Source organism: Bufo gargarizans, chromosome 2 (assembly GCF_014858855.1).
Source record: "Bufo gargarizans isolate SCDJY-AF-19 chromosome 2, ASM1485885v1, whole genome shotgun sequence".
Classification (NCBI taxonomy): Eukaryota; Metazoa; Chordata; class Amphibia; order Anura; family Bufonidae; genus Bufo; species Bufo gargarizans.
Genome location: NC_058081.1, coordinates 512,896,064 through 512,913,336, shown reverse-complemented (window position 1 = coordinate 512,913,336; position 17,273 = coordinate 512,896,064). Strand labels below are relative to the sequence as shown.

General features: G+C 44.4%; 1 protein-coding gene across 1 annotated transcript in view; it reads left to right on the top strand.

Moving 5' to 3' along the window:
- ST8SIA1 (ST8 alpha-N-acetyl-neuraminide alpha-2,8-sialyltransferase 1) overlaps nucleotides 1–17,273 on the top strand; it is a 63,542-nt gene that overhangs the window by 29,147 nt on the left and 17,122 nt on the right. The window contains exons 2-3 of the mRNA XM_044277966.1: nucleotides 178–322; nucleotides 9,851–9,960. Coding sequence (XP_044133901.1) covers nucleotides 178–322; nucleotides 9,851–9,960 — 255 coding nt within the window. The remainder of the gene's footprint in view (nucleotides 1–177; nucleotides 323–9,850; nucleotides 9,961–17,273) is intronic.

Sequence of the window (17,273 nt, the reverse complement as noted above, 5' to 3'; positions counted from 1 at the left end):
GCTCAAGTGTGAACCAGGGCCATAGGGAAGCATTGGTTTTCATGTGTTGAGCGTTTTACAGCACGTTTGAACGCGCTGTAAAACGCTCAGGTGTGAACCCAGCGTAAGACATGATGCAGGTACATGGTGTCTTACGTTTCTCCCTTCATTCATATTAATTTTCCCTTTCTCTTTCAGGAAACAGTTGGATGATTGCTGTGACCCCGGTCACCTCTTCTCCATGACTAAAGTAAACACCCCTGTGGGCGAGAACCTGTGGTTTGATGGGGAGTTCTTGTATTCACTTATCATCGACAACGCCACGTACAGCCTCTTCCCGCAGGTCAGCACAACCTCTGCCGCCATTCCCATGCCGATTAATGCAGACCACTGTTCAGATGTTTGTGGTTCTCTTAACTAAGAAACAACAGAATGAATGGCCATTTTACCCACAATCCCCCAGGAAATCCTGGCATCGTGTTAACTATTCACCTCAGGTGATATCTGCATCTGGGAAAGCTGGGTGGTCATTAAACCACCTTCCCTGACTCACTCTGCCTAGATGTAAAATGACATAGTTGTCAAGATCTGCTGTTCAGGGGCCCAGAAAGACAGGGTGGGAGCCAAAGGGGCGTGTGTCACACTCCGTCCGAGGGCAGTGTCGCACTCCATCCCAGGGTGGTGTCGCACTCCGTCCGAGCTTTGTGTGACAGCTTTTGATGCAGCTTTTTGTCTAAAGCCAGAAGTGGATCCAGCAGCTTTTCCTTCCAACCCACTTCTGGCTTTGGCCAAAAAAAAAAAAAACTGCCCCAGAAGGCTGTAAATACTATTGTAATGGCGGCTAAATTGGTTGTCACCCAGCTTCCCCGTAAACTAAGTGGGTAGAAGATATATCAGGCAACGACAAAACGGTCAGCTTCTCATTTCGGCAGATAAATCCACCTGTTCATATATGTATAATTCAGTCTTTTTTATTTCCATATATTGTAATGAGCTTGTTAATATGCACATATGTAAATACATTGTGCGGCCCATCTGCTGTGTGCGCTACACAATCACAATGGCTGGTTACAGACAACTGTGAGAATCCAGCCGTAGTGTTCCCGAGCTCCCTGATAATGAGACCAGCCTCCGTGTTATTTCACTTCAGAAACCATCTATCTATCCATCTAATATCCATCTGTCATCTATCTATCATCTATCTGTCTATATATGTCCTATCTATCACGTATATCTATTTATCTATCCATCTACCTATCTCATGTATCTATATCTAGGCTCGGACTGGCCCACCGGGGAGGCGGGGGATTCCTCGGTGGGCCCCCAGTCTCCTGCGCCCCCGAGATAAGATAGAGGAGTAATTTTTTTCTCCTTTCTCAGGAGAGATAATTATTGTAACTACTAGGTGGCAAGATCGCACAGTAAGGGTCCATTTACACATCCGTAGGTGTTTTGCGGATCCTCAAAACACTGACATTGCCATTTTGCGGACTGCATATCGCTGCCATCGCTTATAGCAGATACAGATCTGTGTATGTGTGCTGCTCTCTGCAGAGTTCAGAGTGGCATTGGGGGGACTCTGCCCTAGGTCCTCTGCTTTAGGTGCACCCCCATTAGTGCCAAAGCTCAAGATGCCCCCACTCTAAAAGCACCCCCTAATATTGAATCTTCTCCAGTTGCCCTCCTAATACCCCTGCAGCTGCTTCAGGATCCCCACTATTACCCTGCCACAGGTGACCCTAATGCCTCTGGTTTAGGTGCACCCCCATAAGTGCCCCAGCTCCAGATGCCCCCACTCTAAATGCACCCCTAATATTGCCTCTTCTCCAGTTCCCCCCCTAATACCTCTGCTCCAGGATCACCACTATTACCCTGCCTTAGGTGACCTTAATGCCCCTGCTTTAGGTGCACCCCCATTAGTGCCCCAGATGCCCCCACTCTAAATGCACCGCTAATATTGCCTCTTCTCCAGTTACCCCTGCTCCAGGATACCAACTACTACCCTGCCTCAGGTGACCCTAATGCCTCTGTTTCAGTTATGACCTTTCGTTTGTGCCCTTTGCTCACGTTGCTCCTCTAGCACCTTTGCTTGGGCTTTGTTAAAGGTTATGACCTGCAAAGGGGGTTGAACTTATGTCCGAAAAATTCTGCACAGTGCGTCACATTCTCCAGTATTGACACAAATGGTTTACATGGCGGCAGTGATGATATTCCGTATTTACAGGCATCACTGCTGCCATGTAAAGAGATACTGGTGGTGGAGGATTTAAAAGGGTTGTCCAGGTTTTCAAGTTATCCTCTCCACACCGTAGGGCATAACTTTATGATTAGTGGGGTCCGATTCTGCGACTACCCCCCCCCCCACTGATCCCCTTTTTGATGGTGTGACAGGCTACACATATGCCCTGCTGCAACATTCATTCTCTTTGGGACCACTGGAAATAGCCAGCGCTGTACTACCCCATAGAGCAGGGGTGCACAACCTGCGGCCCGGGGGCCACATGCAGCCCTCAATACCATTTTGTGTGGCCCCCAACCATATGGTAACAGACATGTATGTCTATGTCTTGTGACTGCTCACATGTATCTTTCATGTATTCTCTCATTAGATGGGAATCCTAGAAGTGTAACTAGACATTTATGATATATATACACTGTATGTTTAATATGCCATAAATATAGTATTTCAGTTGGTAATACTCCTTTATGTTTTATTTTCAACCCTTGGAATTGGTTCAGGCTGACAATGTGACCCCCAACCAGAAAAGGTTGTGCATCCCTGCCATAGAGGATGGATGGAGAGGCAAGGCATATGCTCGACCTGCCACTCAATCAAGAAGGGGGATCAGTGGGAGCTCCATCGTTCAGACCCCCACCTCATCCTCTATCCTTCTATCTTCATTCAGCAGGACCTGCGCTGATGTCACTGCGCTCACAATGTGGTGAGCGCGATTACGTCATCAAAGGTCCTTTAGCAGGTCCTGAAAGAAGACGATGTCGGCTGCGCGATAAAGTGGATGAGGTGAGTTATTTTTATTATTTTTTTAACCCCTCAAGCAACATTTTAGTAAGCATTCTGTATTAAGAATGCTATTATTTTCCTTTATAACTATGTTATAAGTGAAAATAATACATACAATTTAATTTTATCAATTTACTAACATCATTTCCCAGCAACCATACATGAAAATCACATTGCATCCGCACTTGTTTGCGGATGCTTGCGATTTTCACGCATCCCCATTCATTTCTATGTGGCCTGCGTTGCGTGAAAAACGCAATATAGAACCTGCGATTTTCACGCAACGCACAAGTGATGCGTGAAAATCACCGCTCATCTGAGCAGCCCCATTAAAGTGAATTGGTCCGGATTCAGTGCGGGTGCAATACATTCACCTCACGCATTGCACCCGCACGGAATTGTCACCTGTGTGAAAGGGGCCTTAAGGATAGGGAATGTGAAAAGGTCCAACAGCTATGACACGACAGGTTATAAGTGTCTGATTGGTGGGGGTACGTACCCTTGTGTACGTAGATTGGCGGTAATGTAATTAGATGTCACTTCAGTAAATGGCATTTATCATGTAGAGAAAGTTAATAGAAGGCACTTACTAATGTATTGCTATTATCCATATTCCCTCCTTTCCATCACATTATACACAGCACGTATCCCCACCCTGCATTCCAGCAGTGGTGGCCGTGCTTACACACTATAGGGAAAGGCTGGAAGTGCGCATAGGCCAACACCTTTACCTATAGTGTGCAAGTGGATTGCAGAGTGGTCAAAACCTTGGATACGTGCTGTGTATAATGTGATGGAAAAGAGCTAATATGGAGAATGAATTAGTAAGTGAGGCAGCCCCTTTAGGTGTGCTACACTTAATAGGGTTAGGCAAAAACTTTCTTGGTGCGTGCATTGCGTGTTTCCTATGTGTGATAGAAACTGCATGTGTCTTTTTTCTGACTGACTTAAGAGCAGGATATCAATATACAGTTGCAAGAAAAAGTATGTGAACCCTTTGGAATGATATGGATTTCTGCACAAATTGGTCATAAAATGTGATCTGATCTTCATCTAAGTCACAACAATAGACAATCACAGTCTGCTTAAACTAATAAACACACAAAGAATTAAATGTTACCATGTTTTTATTGAACACATCATGTAAACATTCACAGTGCAGGTGGAAAAAGTATGTGAACCCCCAGACTAATGACATCTCCAAGAGCTAATTGGAGTGAGGTGTCAGCCAACTGGAGTCCAATCAATGAGATGAGATTGGAGGTGTTGGTTACAGCTGCTCTGCCCTATAAAAAACACACACCAGTTCTGGGTTTGCTTTTCACAAGAAGCATTGCCTGATGTGAATGATGCCTCGCACAAAAGAGCTCTCAGAAGACCTACGATTAAGAATTCTTGACTTGCATAAAGCTGGAAAGGGTTATAAAAGTATCTCCAAAAGCCTTGCTGTTCATCAGTCCACGGTAAGACAAATTGTCTATAAATGGAGAAAGTTCAGCACTGCTGCTACTCTCCCTAGGAGTGGCCGTCCTTTAAAGATGACTGCAAGAGCACAGCGCAGACTGCTCAATGAGGTGAAGAAGAAGAATCCTAGAGTGTCAGCTAAAGACTTACTAAAGTCTCTGGCATATGCTAACATCCCTATTAGCGAATCTACGATACGTAAAACACTAAACAAGAATGGATTTCATGGGAGGATACCACAGAGGAAGCCACTGCTGTCCAAAAAAAACATTGCTGCACATTTACAGTTTGCACAAGAACACCTGGATGTTCCACAGCAGTACTGGCAAAATATTCTGTGGACAGATGAAACCAAAGCTGAGTTGTTTGGAAGAAACACACAACACTATGTGTGGAGAAAAAGAGGCACAGCACACCAACATCAAAACCTCATCCCAACTGTGAAGTATGGTGGTGGGGGCATCATGGTTTGGGGCTTCTTTGCTGCATCAGAGCTTGGACGGATTGCTATCATCAAAGGAAAAATGAATTCCCAGGTTTATCAAGATATTTTGCAGGAGAACTTAAAGGGTTTCTACCACCAGATTTTTAGATTTTTCGCTGACTGACACTAGCGATGTGCTAGTGTCTGCACTACCTAACAGTGCTCTTGTATTACCTTTGTCTGCTGCCGTTAAGCTTAAAAACATACTTTTATTGATATGCAAATGAGCCTCTAGGTTCAGTGACTGTCAGACCGCAGTGAAGATGCCGGCGCAGAGAGCGGTCCGACAGTCACTGCGCCTGCGCCGAATACAGAAGCGCACGGCGCAGGTGCTGGAATTCGAGATGGAGCGAAGTTGGCTGTCAATCAAGAGGAGCAGGGTGGGCTGGAGGGACGCGTTGGGCGGCAGAAATAGTGAGTAGACGGAGCCTCTAGATGCCCCCATAGCACCTAGAAGCGAGACACCAGACATCCCAAGAATATTGCTGAACTGAAACAGTTCTGTAAAGAGGATCAGTTGTCCACGTCTGATCTGCAACTACAGGAAACGTTTGGTTGAAGTTATTGCTGCCAAAAGAGGTTCAACCAGTTATTAAATCCAAGGGTTCACATACTTTTTCCACCTGCACTGTGAATGTTTACATGGTGTGTTCAATAAAAACATGGTAACATTTAAGCAGACTGTGATTGTCTATTGTTGTGACTTAGATGAAGATCAGATCACATTTTATGACCAATTTGTGCAAAAATCCATATCATTCCAAAGGGTTCACATACTTTTTCTTGCAACTGTATGTGTAAGGCTACTTTCACACTTGCGGTAGCAGGGTCCGGCAGGCTATTCCAGTGGGGGAACAGCCTTCCAGCCTTCCAGATCTGTGCTTACGATAGCCCACCATGCCGCCGGAGGTCCGCTCTAGCCCCATTCACTATAATAGGGCAGCAGGGCAAACATTCCGAGAGGTGGCCAGACAAAAACGAAAGCTGATTTCCGGCGGCACGGTGGGCTAGCGTTAGCACGGATGAGGCAGGCTGTTCCCCTGCCGTAACATCCTGCCGGACCCTGCTACTGCAAATGTGAAAGTAGCCTAAATTCTGCCACATGTACAGTATGTTTGTGCATTTTGCAGTGAATGTCTGCCATCATACTTCATCTTTAATATTTCTGTAAGTGCTCATTGAACACGATTGTTGGATGTTTTGCTGTCCGCAAATTGCATTCCACATTATGCGGGACAGAACAGCCGGCCTCTAATAGAACAGTCCTATCCTTGTCTATAATGCCGACAATAATAGGACATATTTTATAATTATGCGGACATACAGACACGGAATACACATGGAGTAATTTCTGTTCTTTGCGGCCCCCTTGAAGTGAATGGTTTCACATACAGGCCACAAAAAAAAATAAAAAAATGGTACAGACACGGGAAAAAATACGTTTGTGTGCATGAGCCCTAAGGTGGGCCCCCAAAATCAGTTACAATGGTGGGCCCTAGGTACCCCAGTCCGACACTGTCTATATATCATATGTATCTCTCATATCTCTCTATCTATCTATCTATCTATCTCTATCATATGTCTATGTCCAGTGTCGGACTGGGGTACTTAGGGCCCACCAGAGTAACTGATTCTGGGGGCCCACCTTAGGGCTCCTGCACACAAACTTATTTTTTTTCCATGTCTGTACCGTTCACTTCACTTCGCTTCAATGGGGCCGCAAAAAGAAAAAAAAGACTCCTTGTGCATTCCGTGTCTGTATGTCCGCATGGCCGTTCTTAAAAATGATAGAACATGTCCTATTATTGTCCACATCACAGTCAAGGATAGGACTGTTCTATTAGAGCCCGGCTGTTCTGTTCCGCATAATGTGGAATGCACACACCTGGTATCCATGTTTTGCATATATACGCAATTTGCAGCCTGTAAAACATGCAACGGTCGTGTTCATGAGCACTTACAGTGATAACAGAAATATTAAAGATGAAGTATGGTGACAGACATTCACAGCAAAATGCACAAACATACATGTGGCAGAATTTACACATATATGGATATCCTGCACTTAAGTCATAAATGTCTGACATGAAATTTACCAAATCTTAACCTCCTCATATTGTACAAAATCTACAGTATATTTAAAAGGGTTGTCCTACCATAATGACCTATTGCCTATCTACAGGATAGGTGATAAATATCAGATTGCTGGGGTCTGACAGCTGGAGCACCCACTGATCATGAAAAAAGGGGTCCTGAGACATTGAATTGCATTACCACCAATCTATGTACACAAGGGTCTTAAGACCACGCTCCCTTGATCATGGGGGTCCCAGCAGTTAGACCCCCATCAATCAGACACTTATCACCTGTCATGTCATAGCTGTTGGACCTTTTCACATTCCCTATCCTTAAAAGTTATCTTTGGGTGTAAAAAAATAAAAATTAGTTAAAATTTTAAATCTGGCCCAAAATATGTGTCAAACTAAAATAGAAATGCTCGCCTGTTAAAGGGCCTGTGTCCACTTTTCTAGTTATCCTCTATCCACAGGATCAGGGATACTAAGTGATCCGTGGGGGTCTGAACGCTGGAGCCCCCACTGATCCCCCTTCTTGGTTGAATGGCAGGTCGAGCATATGCCCTGCCTCTCCATCCATTCTCTATGGGGTCGCTGGAGATGGAGGAGTACAGCGCTGGCTTTTTTCAGTGGTCCCAAAGAGAATAAATGGAGACGCAGGGCATATGTGTGGCCTGCCACACAATAAAAAGGGGAAACAGGACCTGTTCCTAGAATCAATGGGGTTAGCAGAATTGGACCCCATTTATTATATAGTTATGCCCTATGGTGTGGAGAGGATAACTTGAAAACCTGGACAACCGCTTTCAATCCTCCATCACTCCGCCAGTATCTCTTTACATGGCAGCAGTGATGCCTTTAAATACAGAATATCATCACTACCACAATGTAAACCATTATTTTCAATACTGGAGAATGTGACGCACTGTGCAGAATTTTTCGGGCATAAGTCCAACCCCCTTTGCAGGTCATAACATTTAACAAAGCCCAAGCAAAGGTGCTAGAGGAGCAACGTGAGCAAAGGGCACAAACAGAGGGTCATAACTGAAACAGGCATTAGGGTCACCTGAGGCAGGGTAATAGTGGGGATCCTGGAGAAGAGGTATTAGGGGGCAACTGGAAAAGATGCAATATTTGGGGTGCATTAAAAGTGGGGGCATCTGGAGCTGGGGCACTTTTGAGGGTGCACCTAAAGCAGAGGCATTGGGGGGACCTAGGGTAGAGTACCCCCAATGCCACTCGGAACTCTGCAGAGAGCAACACACATTCATAGATCTGTTTCTGTTATAAACAAATCCCCTATTTCCCCCTTACAGTCTCCTACAGCTCACTACTGTCACACACCTGACAGCAGGGAGGGCAGGAGGATGGCCAGACATGTTCTCTCCTCCTTCACTGCCAGCAGCCGGGAAGTTTAGAAGATACAGCCCTGCAGCCTCCTGTATAATTTACACCAGTAGGAGGCTGCATCTCTGTGCGATACTGCCACCTAGTGGCTACAATAATTCTCTCGCCTGAGAAACAAGAGAAATAATTACTCCTCCATCTTATCTCCGGGCACAGGAATCCTCCGCCTCCCCGGTGGGCAAGTGTCACACTTCAGTGTGGGAGGGAAACACCACACCGAGCATAACAGTGAATCAGGCCTCAGAATTAGGGAAAGAAGATGGACGCCTCCTAGTAGAACCCTAACCAAAATCTTGACTGACTACCAGTATGAACAGACCCTAGAGGTAGGTGTGTTTATACGCAGGAATACCTGGAGTCCTATCTCGCCCTATAGAACCCTGGTACTAATGGCAGGGACAAGACTACCTGTTCCTCCAAAAGGAAGGACGAACAGGAGTCTCCTTCAGACCTAATACAAACAATAGGGAAAGGCAAAACAAAGAACCCAAACAAAATACAAAAAGGGAAAGGAAAGACTTAACTTAAGGGGCTATGGAAGCACCAAGAACTCTGCCGAGATCGACACACCAGCAATCCACAACTGAAACTGAAGCTATAAACCACACACCATTGTGGGAGAAGCAACAATAAATAAGGAAAGTCAAATTAGCACCTAAGCAACACCTGAGACAAGAGCGTGGCCATTACCAGAAACAACACAGGCGCCTATTGATCAACAAGGAAATCCTGTCAGATCAAACCATGTGTTGCCAGTCTCACCAATTTCCTGCCACCTGTTGCGGGAACGCCCGTGACAGCCAGTCCGAGCCTGTCTATGTTTATCAATCTGGCTATTAATCTAGCAAAAAAGACAGCTGTAACATATGTAGCAGAATAATAAAAAAAAAGGTGTAACGCAACAAGGAAGTTGGCTCGACTACTATTCTAATAAAAATATAAATTGGTAGCACTTCCCCAAACACGGTGAACAAACAGTGTCATTTTATTCACCAAGTGGTTGTGACATTTAAGATCATCATTGCAGCCTTTTCAAACTTGCCTCATGTCACAACCACTTGTGTGAATAAAAGAACACTGTCTAATATCTATCTATCTCCTATCTACCTATCTCTTATCTATCTATTATCAATCAATGTATCTATTTCATATCACCCTATTATCTATCTATGTATCTCATATCTATCTGGGTATCTAAAATCAGCCCTGTTAGTTACTACATGTAATATCCCTGCATATCTATTTTTATCTGTGTGGATTGTGCGTCTTCTGTGCTGGGTAATGCGGACAGATTCTCAAAAAGTGATGAATAGACCCCGCTGCAACCACTTCTCTCTGCCAGGTTAACAACTGTTCCCAAACGTCGCCCCCTGCTGCAGCAGTGTGTCACTGACAATAGTGGTTCCTCTCTGTTGCTAGGATACTCCGTTCAAGCTCCCTTTGAAGCGCTGCTCTGTGGTGGGGAATGGTGGTATACTGAAGGGGAGCAGGTGCGGCAAGCAAATCGATGACGCCGATTTTGTTATTCGGTAAGTGAGACTTTAGACCTCCTGGAGATTCCAGTAATGCCCAGGTGTCACCTAATGTGTGCATGAAATGTGCCCTGCCGGTATAACCTGTGCATCTCCTCTTTTTATATACAGTGATATACAGCATACTAGTATAACCTTGGCATATAATTGTATATGTAAAGCTGGTATAAGTTATACCGTATTTTTCGCCGTATAAGACGCACTTTTTCCCCCCCAAAAGTGGGGGGAAAATAGCAGTGCGTCTTATACGGCGAATGCAGCTTATTTTGCGATTTGCGAATTTCCGCGCGAATTTTTGCGCGAATTTTTTGCGCAAATTATTTTGCGATTTTCAACGATGCCGCGCGGCGGGTGTATCAGCTGTGAGGGAGGAGGGGCTGGGGGCCGGCATCTGCTTTTATAATGACAGCGGGGCCGTGCAGTGACTATTCTACTACATGGGCCCCGCTCACTGTATAATCGTATGTCTAATAGTAAATAGTTATGTACATAATCGCATAATGAGCGGAGTACTTACAACTACAAACGCTCGCCGAGAGGAGGGAGAAGGCAGGCTGGGAGGACGGGCGCTGGCAGTGTGTGAGTCATACGTCACGCGCCTGCGCCCCCCACTTTATGAATGAAGCAGGCGGCGTGGGCACATGACATATGACTCACACACTGCCAGCGCCCGTCCTCCCAGCCTGCCTCCTCCCTCCTCTCGGCGAGCGTTTGTAGTTGTAAGTACTCCGCTCATTATGCGATTATGTACATAACTATTTACTATTAGACATACGATTATACAGTGAGCGGGGCCCATGTAGTAGAATAGTCACTGCACGGCCCCGCTGTCATTATAAAGCCAGATGCCGGCCCCCAGCCCTGTATTGAGGGTCATTCACTACAGGGACACTTATGGAGGGGATCTGTGGATGACACATAGCATAAGATGCTATGTGTCATCCACAGATCCCCCCCATAACTGTCATACACAGAGACCCCAATAAGAGCCACCCACAGATCCCCCATAAGTGTCACCCACAGATCCCCCATAAGTGTCACCCACAGATCCCCCATAAGTGTCACCCACAGATCCCCCATAAGTGTCACCCACAGATCCCCCATAAGTGTCTCCCACAGATCCCCCATAAGTGTCTCCCACAGATCCCCCATAAGTGTCACCCACAGATCCCCCATAAGTGTCACCCACAGATCCCCCATAACAGTGCGTCACCCACAGATCCCCCATAACAGTGCCATCCACAGACCACAATTAGTTCAAAACCCACCAAAAGCACACCTTTTGGTTCAAAATATATTTTTTCTTATTTTCCTCCTCAAAAACCTAGGTGCGTCTTATAGGCCGGTGCGTCTTATAGGGCGAAAAATACGGTACATCTTCTTGTATACAGTGATATGGAGTGTGTGGTATAACCTGGGTATATTCTGTATATAATTATATATGTACAGCTGGTATAAGTTATACATCTTCTTGTATATAGGGATATGTAGCATGCTGGTATAACCTGGGCATCTTCTGTATATAATTATATATGTACAGCTGGTATAAGTTATACATCTTCTTGTATATAGTGATATGGAGCATACTGGTATAACCTGGGTATATTCTGTATATAATTATATATGTACAGCTGGTATAAGTCATACATCTTCTTGTATACAGTGATATGGAGCATGCTGGTATAATCTGGGTATATTCTGCATATAATTATATATGTACAGCTGGTATAAGTTATACATCTTCTTGTATATTGACTAGTGATATGGAGCATGCTGGTATAATCTGGGTATATTCTGCATATAATTATATATGTACAGCTGGTATAAGTTATACATCTTCTTGTATACAGTGATATGGAGCGTGCTGGTATAACCTGGGCATCTCCTGTATATAATTATATGTGTACAGCTGGTATAAGTCATACATCTTCTTGTATACAGTGATATGGAGCATGCTGGTATAATCTGGGTATATTCTGCATATAATTATATATGTACAGCTGGTATAAGTTATACATCTTCTTGTATACAGTGATATGGAGCATGCTGGTATAACCTGGGTATATTCTGTATATAATTATATATGTACAGCTGGTATAAGTCATACATCTTCTTGTATACAGTGATATGGAGCATGCTGGTATAATCTGGGTATATTCTGCATATAATTATATATGTACAGCTGGTATAAGTTATACATCTTCTTGTATACAGTGATATGGAGCATGCTGGTACAACCTGGGCATCTTCTGTATATAATTATATATGTATAGCTGGTATAAGTTACACATCTTCTTGTATATAGTGATATGGAGCATACTGGTATAACCTGGGTATATTCTGTATATAATTATATATGTACAGCTGGTATAAGTTATACATCTTCTTGTATACAGTGATATGGAGCATGCTGGTATAATCTGGGTATATTCTGTATATAATTATATACGGTATAAACTCAAGAGATGGAGGGCACTCAGATGGATGGGTATATATAAAGGAGTCAGTTATAGTATATAACCATTATTTATTACATAAATTCACACCATTCAGCAAATCACTAAATAGGACAATCGTACTGCTTAGTCACAATTAGTATGTCCTCCTATAGCTGGAAGAAAATTCAAAACATACACAGAAATTATAAAAATTATAAAAGGAAACCTACTAATGCAGGTGATCAGTCTGCCGAGGAATACGTGCGCACCAACGACACACAGGATCGGAGCGCTCCTAACAAAGACATCCCCTCACAATAGCCTCTTGGAACCCGGCTATACGGGGTAAGACAATTTGATTTCTCCCCCTCTCTTAAGGTGACCGCTCCTTGGGACACAAGCGTACCTACATCAGCAAAAACTTTTAAACTCTTAATCCATTTTAACCACAGTGCACATCTATATAGGACCTACATGCAGACTGATCACCTGCATTAGTAGGTTTCCTTGTATAATTTTTATAATTTCTGTGTATGTTTTGAATTTTCTTCCAGCTATAGGAGGACATACTAATTGTGACTAAGCAGTACGATTGTCCTATTTAGTGATTTGCTGAATGGTGTGAATTTATGTAATAAATAATGGTTATATACTATAACTGACTCCTTTATATATACCCATCCATCTGAGTGCCCTCCATCTCTTGAGTTTATACAGTATATCCAATATTTTTGGCAATTGGTACTGCCATATTGGAGAGAGCACCAATCCGTACTTTGCTGTCAGTAGAGGCTCTGTAACCTGCTTCTATCCTTTGTTTATATAATTATATATGTACAGCTGGTATAAGTTATACATCTTCTTGTATATAGTGATATGGACCATGCTGGTATTACCTGGGGATCCTCTGTATATAATTACATATGTACAGCTGGTATAAGTTATACATCTTCTTGTATATAGTGATATGGACCATGCTGGTATAACCTGGGTATCTTCTGTATATAATTATATATGCACAGCTGGTATAAGTTATACATCTTCTTGTATATAGTGATATGGACCATGCTGGTATAACCTGGGCATCTTCTGTATATAATTATATATGTACAGCTGGTATAAGCCATACATCTTCTTGTATATAGTGATATGAAGCATGCTGGTATAACCTGGGCATCTTCTGTATATAATTTATACATCCTCTTGTATACAGTGATATGGAGCATGCTGGTATAACCTGGGTATATTCTGTATATAATTGTATATGTACAGCTGGTATAAGTTATACATCTTCTTGTATACAGTGATATGGAGCAGGCTGGTATAACATGGGCATCTTCTGTATATAATTATATACAGTACAGACCAAAAGTTTGGACACACCTTCTCATTCAAAGAGTTTTCTTTATATTCATGACTATGAAAATTGTAGATTCACACTGAAGGCATCAAAACTATGAATTAACACATGTGGAATTATATACATAACAAAAAAGTGTGAAACAACTGAAAATATGTCATATTCTAGGTTCTTCAAAGTAGCCACCTTTTGCTTTGATTACTGCTTTGCACACTCTTGGCATTCTCTTGATGAGCTTCAAGATGAGTAGTCACCTGAAATGGTTTTCACTTCACAGGTGTGCCCTGTCAGGTTTAATAAGTGGGATTTCTTGCCTTATAAATGGGGTTGGGACCATCAGTTGCGTTGTGGAGAAGTCAGGTAGATACACAGCTGATGGTCCTACTGAATAGACTGTTAAAATTTGTATTATGGGAAGAGAAAAGCAGCTAAGTAAAGAAAAACGAGTGGCCATCATTACTTTAAGAAATGAAGGTCAGTCAGTCCAAAAAATTGGAAAAACTTTGAAAGTGTCCCCAAGTGCAGTCACAAAAACCATCAAGCGCTACAAAGAAACTGGCTCACATGCGGACCGCCCCAGGAAAGGAAGACCAAGAGTCACCTCTGCTGCGGAGGATAAGTTCATCCGAGTCACCAGCCTCAGAAATCGCAGGTTAACAGCAGCTCAGATTAGAGACCAGGTCAATGCCAACAGAGTTCTAGCAGCAGACACATCTCTAGAACAACTGTTAAGGGCTCTTTCACATCTGCGTTCTTTTCTTCCGGCATAGAGTTCCGTCGTCGGGGCTCTATGCCGGAAGAATACTGATCAGGATTATCCTAATGCATTCTGAATGGACAGTCCGTCCTTCAGGATGCATCAGGATGTCTTCCGTTCCGGAACAGAACGTTTTTTGGCCGCAGCAAATAGCGCAGCATGCTGCGCTTTTTGCTCCGGCCAAAAATCCGGAACACTTGCCGCAAGGCCGGATCCGGAATGAATGCCCATTGAAAGGCATTGATCCGGATCCGGCCTTAAGCTAAACGTCGTTTCGGCGCATTGCCGGATGCGACGTTTAGCTTTTTCTCAATGGTTACCATGGCTGCCGGGACACTAAAGTCCTGGCAGCCATGGTAAAGTGTAGTGGGGAGCGGGGCAGCAGCATACTTACCATCCGTGCGGCTCCCGGGGCGCTCCAGAGTGACGTCAGGGCGCCCCAAGCGCATGGATCACGTGATCGCATGGATCAGATGATCCATGCGCATGGGGCGCTCTGACGTCACTCTGGAGCGCCCCGGGAGCCGCACGGACTGTGAGTATACCGCTCCCCGCTCCTACTATGGCAACCAGGACTTTAATAGCGTCCTGGGTGCCATAGTAACACTGAAAGCATTTTGAAGACGGATCCGTCTTCAAATGCTTTCAGTACACTTGCGTTTTTCCGGATCCGGCGTGTAATTCCGGCAAGTGGAGTACACGCCGGATCCGGACAACGCAAGTGTGAAAGAGGCCTTAGAGGAGACTGTGTGAATCAGGCCTTTGTGGTAGAATATCTGCTAGGAAACCACTGCTAAGGACAGGCAACAAGCAGAAGAGACTTGTTTGGGCTAAAGAACACAAGGCAAATGTACTGATCCCCTAGGGGACAGAGGGGTAAAACTTAGCATTTAATATAGGTAATTCTAAAATAAGTAGACACTAGAGGATGGACCTCTGTAACAAACAACATGAAACAGCCCTAAGGGCCTAGACTGAACATAGACATACAGTATGGTAAAAAGGTATATATATATATATAAACAGGAACGTTCTCACCCAGGTGTGGAGGTAGACCGCGGGTTCTCTCAAACAGTGTTGAAGATAGAGACGGACATTTAATGGTGGATCGTCATACTGGAAGGTACCAAGCGTGTTCGCCCCTGTACGTTATTGGATAACAGGGCAGATTTGCCCTAGAAAACCCCATGTGAGGGACAGGGGCTAGTACGCCGTACCTATCTACACGAGGAACTTGCCCCGCAAGGGACGTCCCCGTCTGGATACCTGACCCTGTAAGGGCGGAATCCCTAATAAACCCTATGTGGGTACTACCACCTTGGCATATAATTGTATATGTAAAGCTGGTATAAGTTGTACATCTTCTTGTATACAGTGATATGGAGCATGCTGGTATAACCTGGGTATATTCTGTATATAATTATATACGTACAGCTGGTATAAGTTATACATCTTCTTGTATACAGTGATATGGAGCATACTGGTATAACCTGGGCATCTTCTGTATATAATTATCCACTTACCGCTACTCTAACGCCGAAAGGCGTCATCTCTGCGGCGCTCCCAGGCTACGCTAACGCCGATTGGCGTCATCTCGCGTGAGCCGAGATTTCCTGTGAACGCGCGCACACAGGAGCGCGCGTTCACAGGAACGCATAGTGCACAAGTTCATCTGCAGCCTGCCGGCCGCGATCATTGGCTGGCAGGCTGTAGATTTTTGAATCGTCCAATGAAATGGTTATGTCAGACGCTATTTTGAAAATAGCGTCTGATATAACTGCTGCCTGGTCCTCTGGTGGTCCCTTTCGCTTGGATCGACCACCAGAGGACACAGGCAGCTCAGTAAGTAGCACCAAACACCACACTACACATTAGATATTACCCTGTCATTTATTAACCCCTTATTTAGCACCTGATCACCCATATTAGACTCCCTGATCACCCTGATCACCCCCTTGTCCACCCCCCTGTCATTGATCACCCCCCCCTGTAAGGGTCCCTCACCCCTGCCAGGTAGTTAGCTACTTGCTAGGTAGTTTAGCGCCCACCGCACCGCACCGCAGTCACCGATTAGTCGCTGATTAGCGTCATCGCTGTCGCTAATCAGCACTAGTACTATATAGTATCTGTAAGTGATCAATACTGATCGCAATCAGATCTATATAAGTACATTAGGGTCACCTTAGGTTCTACAAAAAACGCAGTGTTCGCCCAATCAGGCCTGATCTTGTGCGCACACTTGCGTTCAGTCCGCCCCACCGCAGTGACAGAATTTTTTTTTTCTGATCACTGCAAAAACACCGTAAAATCGCTGCGGCGCTATAAAAGATCACTTTTGAGCTTTTTGGATCTTTATTAGCGATCGCAGCTTTACTTCGCAAGCACTCCCTTTTACTAGGCAGGTTTGCTCTTTTTCCTGGGTAGTCTCAGAGGAATACCCCCTAAATTTAGTGAACCCAAAATGTCAAACAAGGGGTATTCCGCTGAAGAGGCCTACAGGATTCTGGCCGTGATGGATGAAAGCGATGGGGACGCCTCATCCGCTGAATCCAGTGGTTCAGAATATGAACCTGTAGACAGCAGTGGCACTCTAACGGCTAGTGAGGATGACGAGGTAGAGGTCCCTGCTACGGCCAGACGTACCCGATCCCATGTAAGAGTTCTGCCTACCCTGCATGATGATCCTCATTTGCAGCAGAGTGGTGCTAGCGCTGATCATGTTTATGGTGCGGCATACACCAGCAGCGCAGCACAG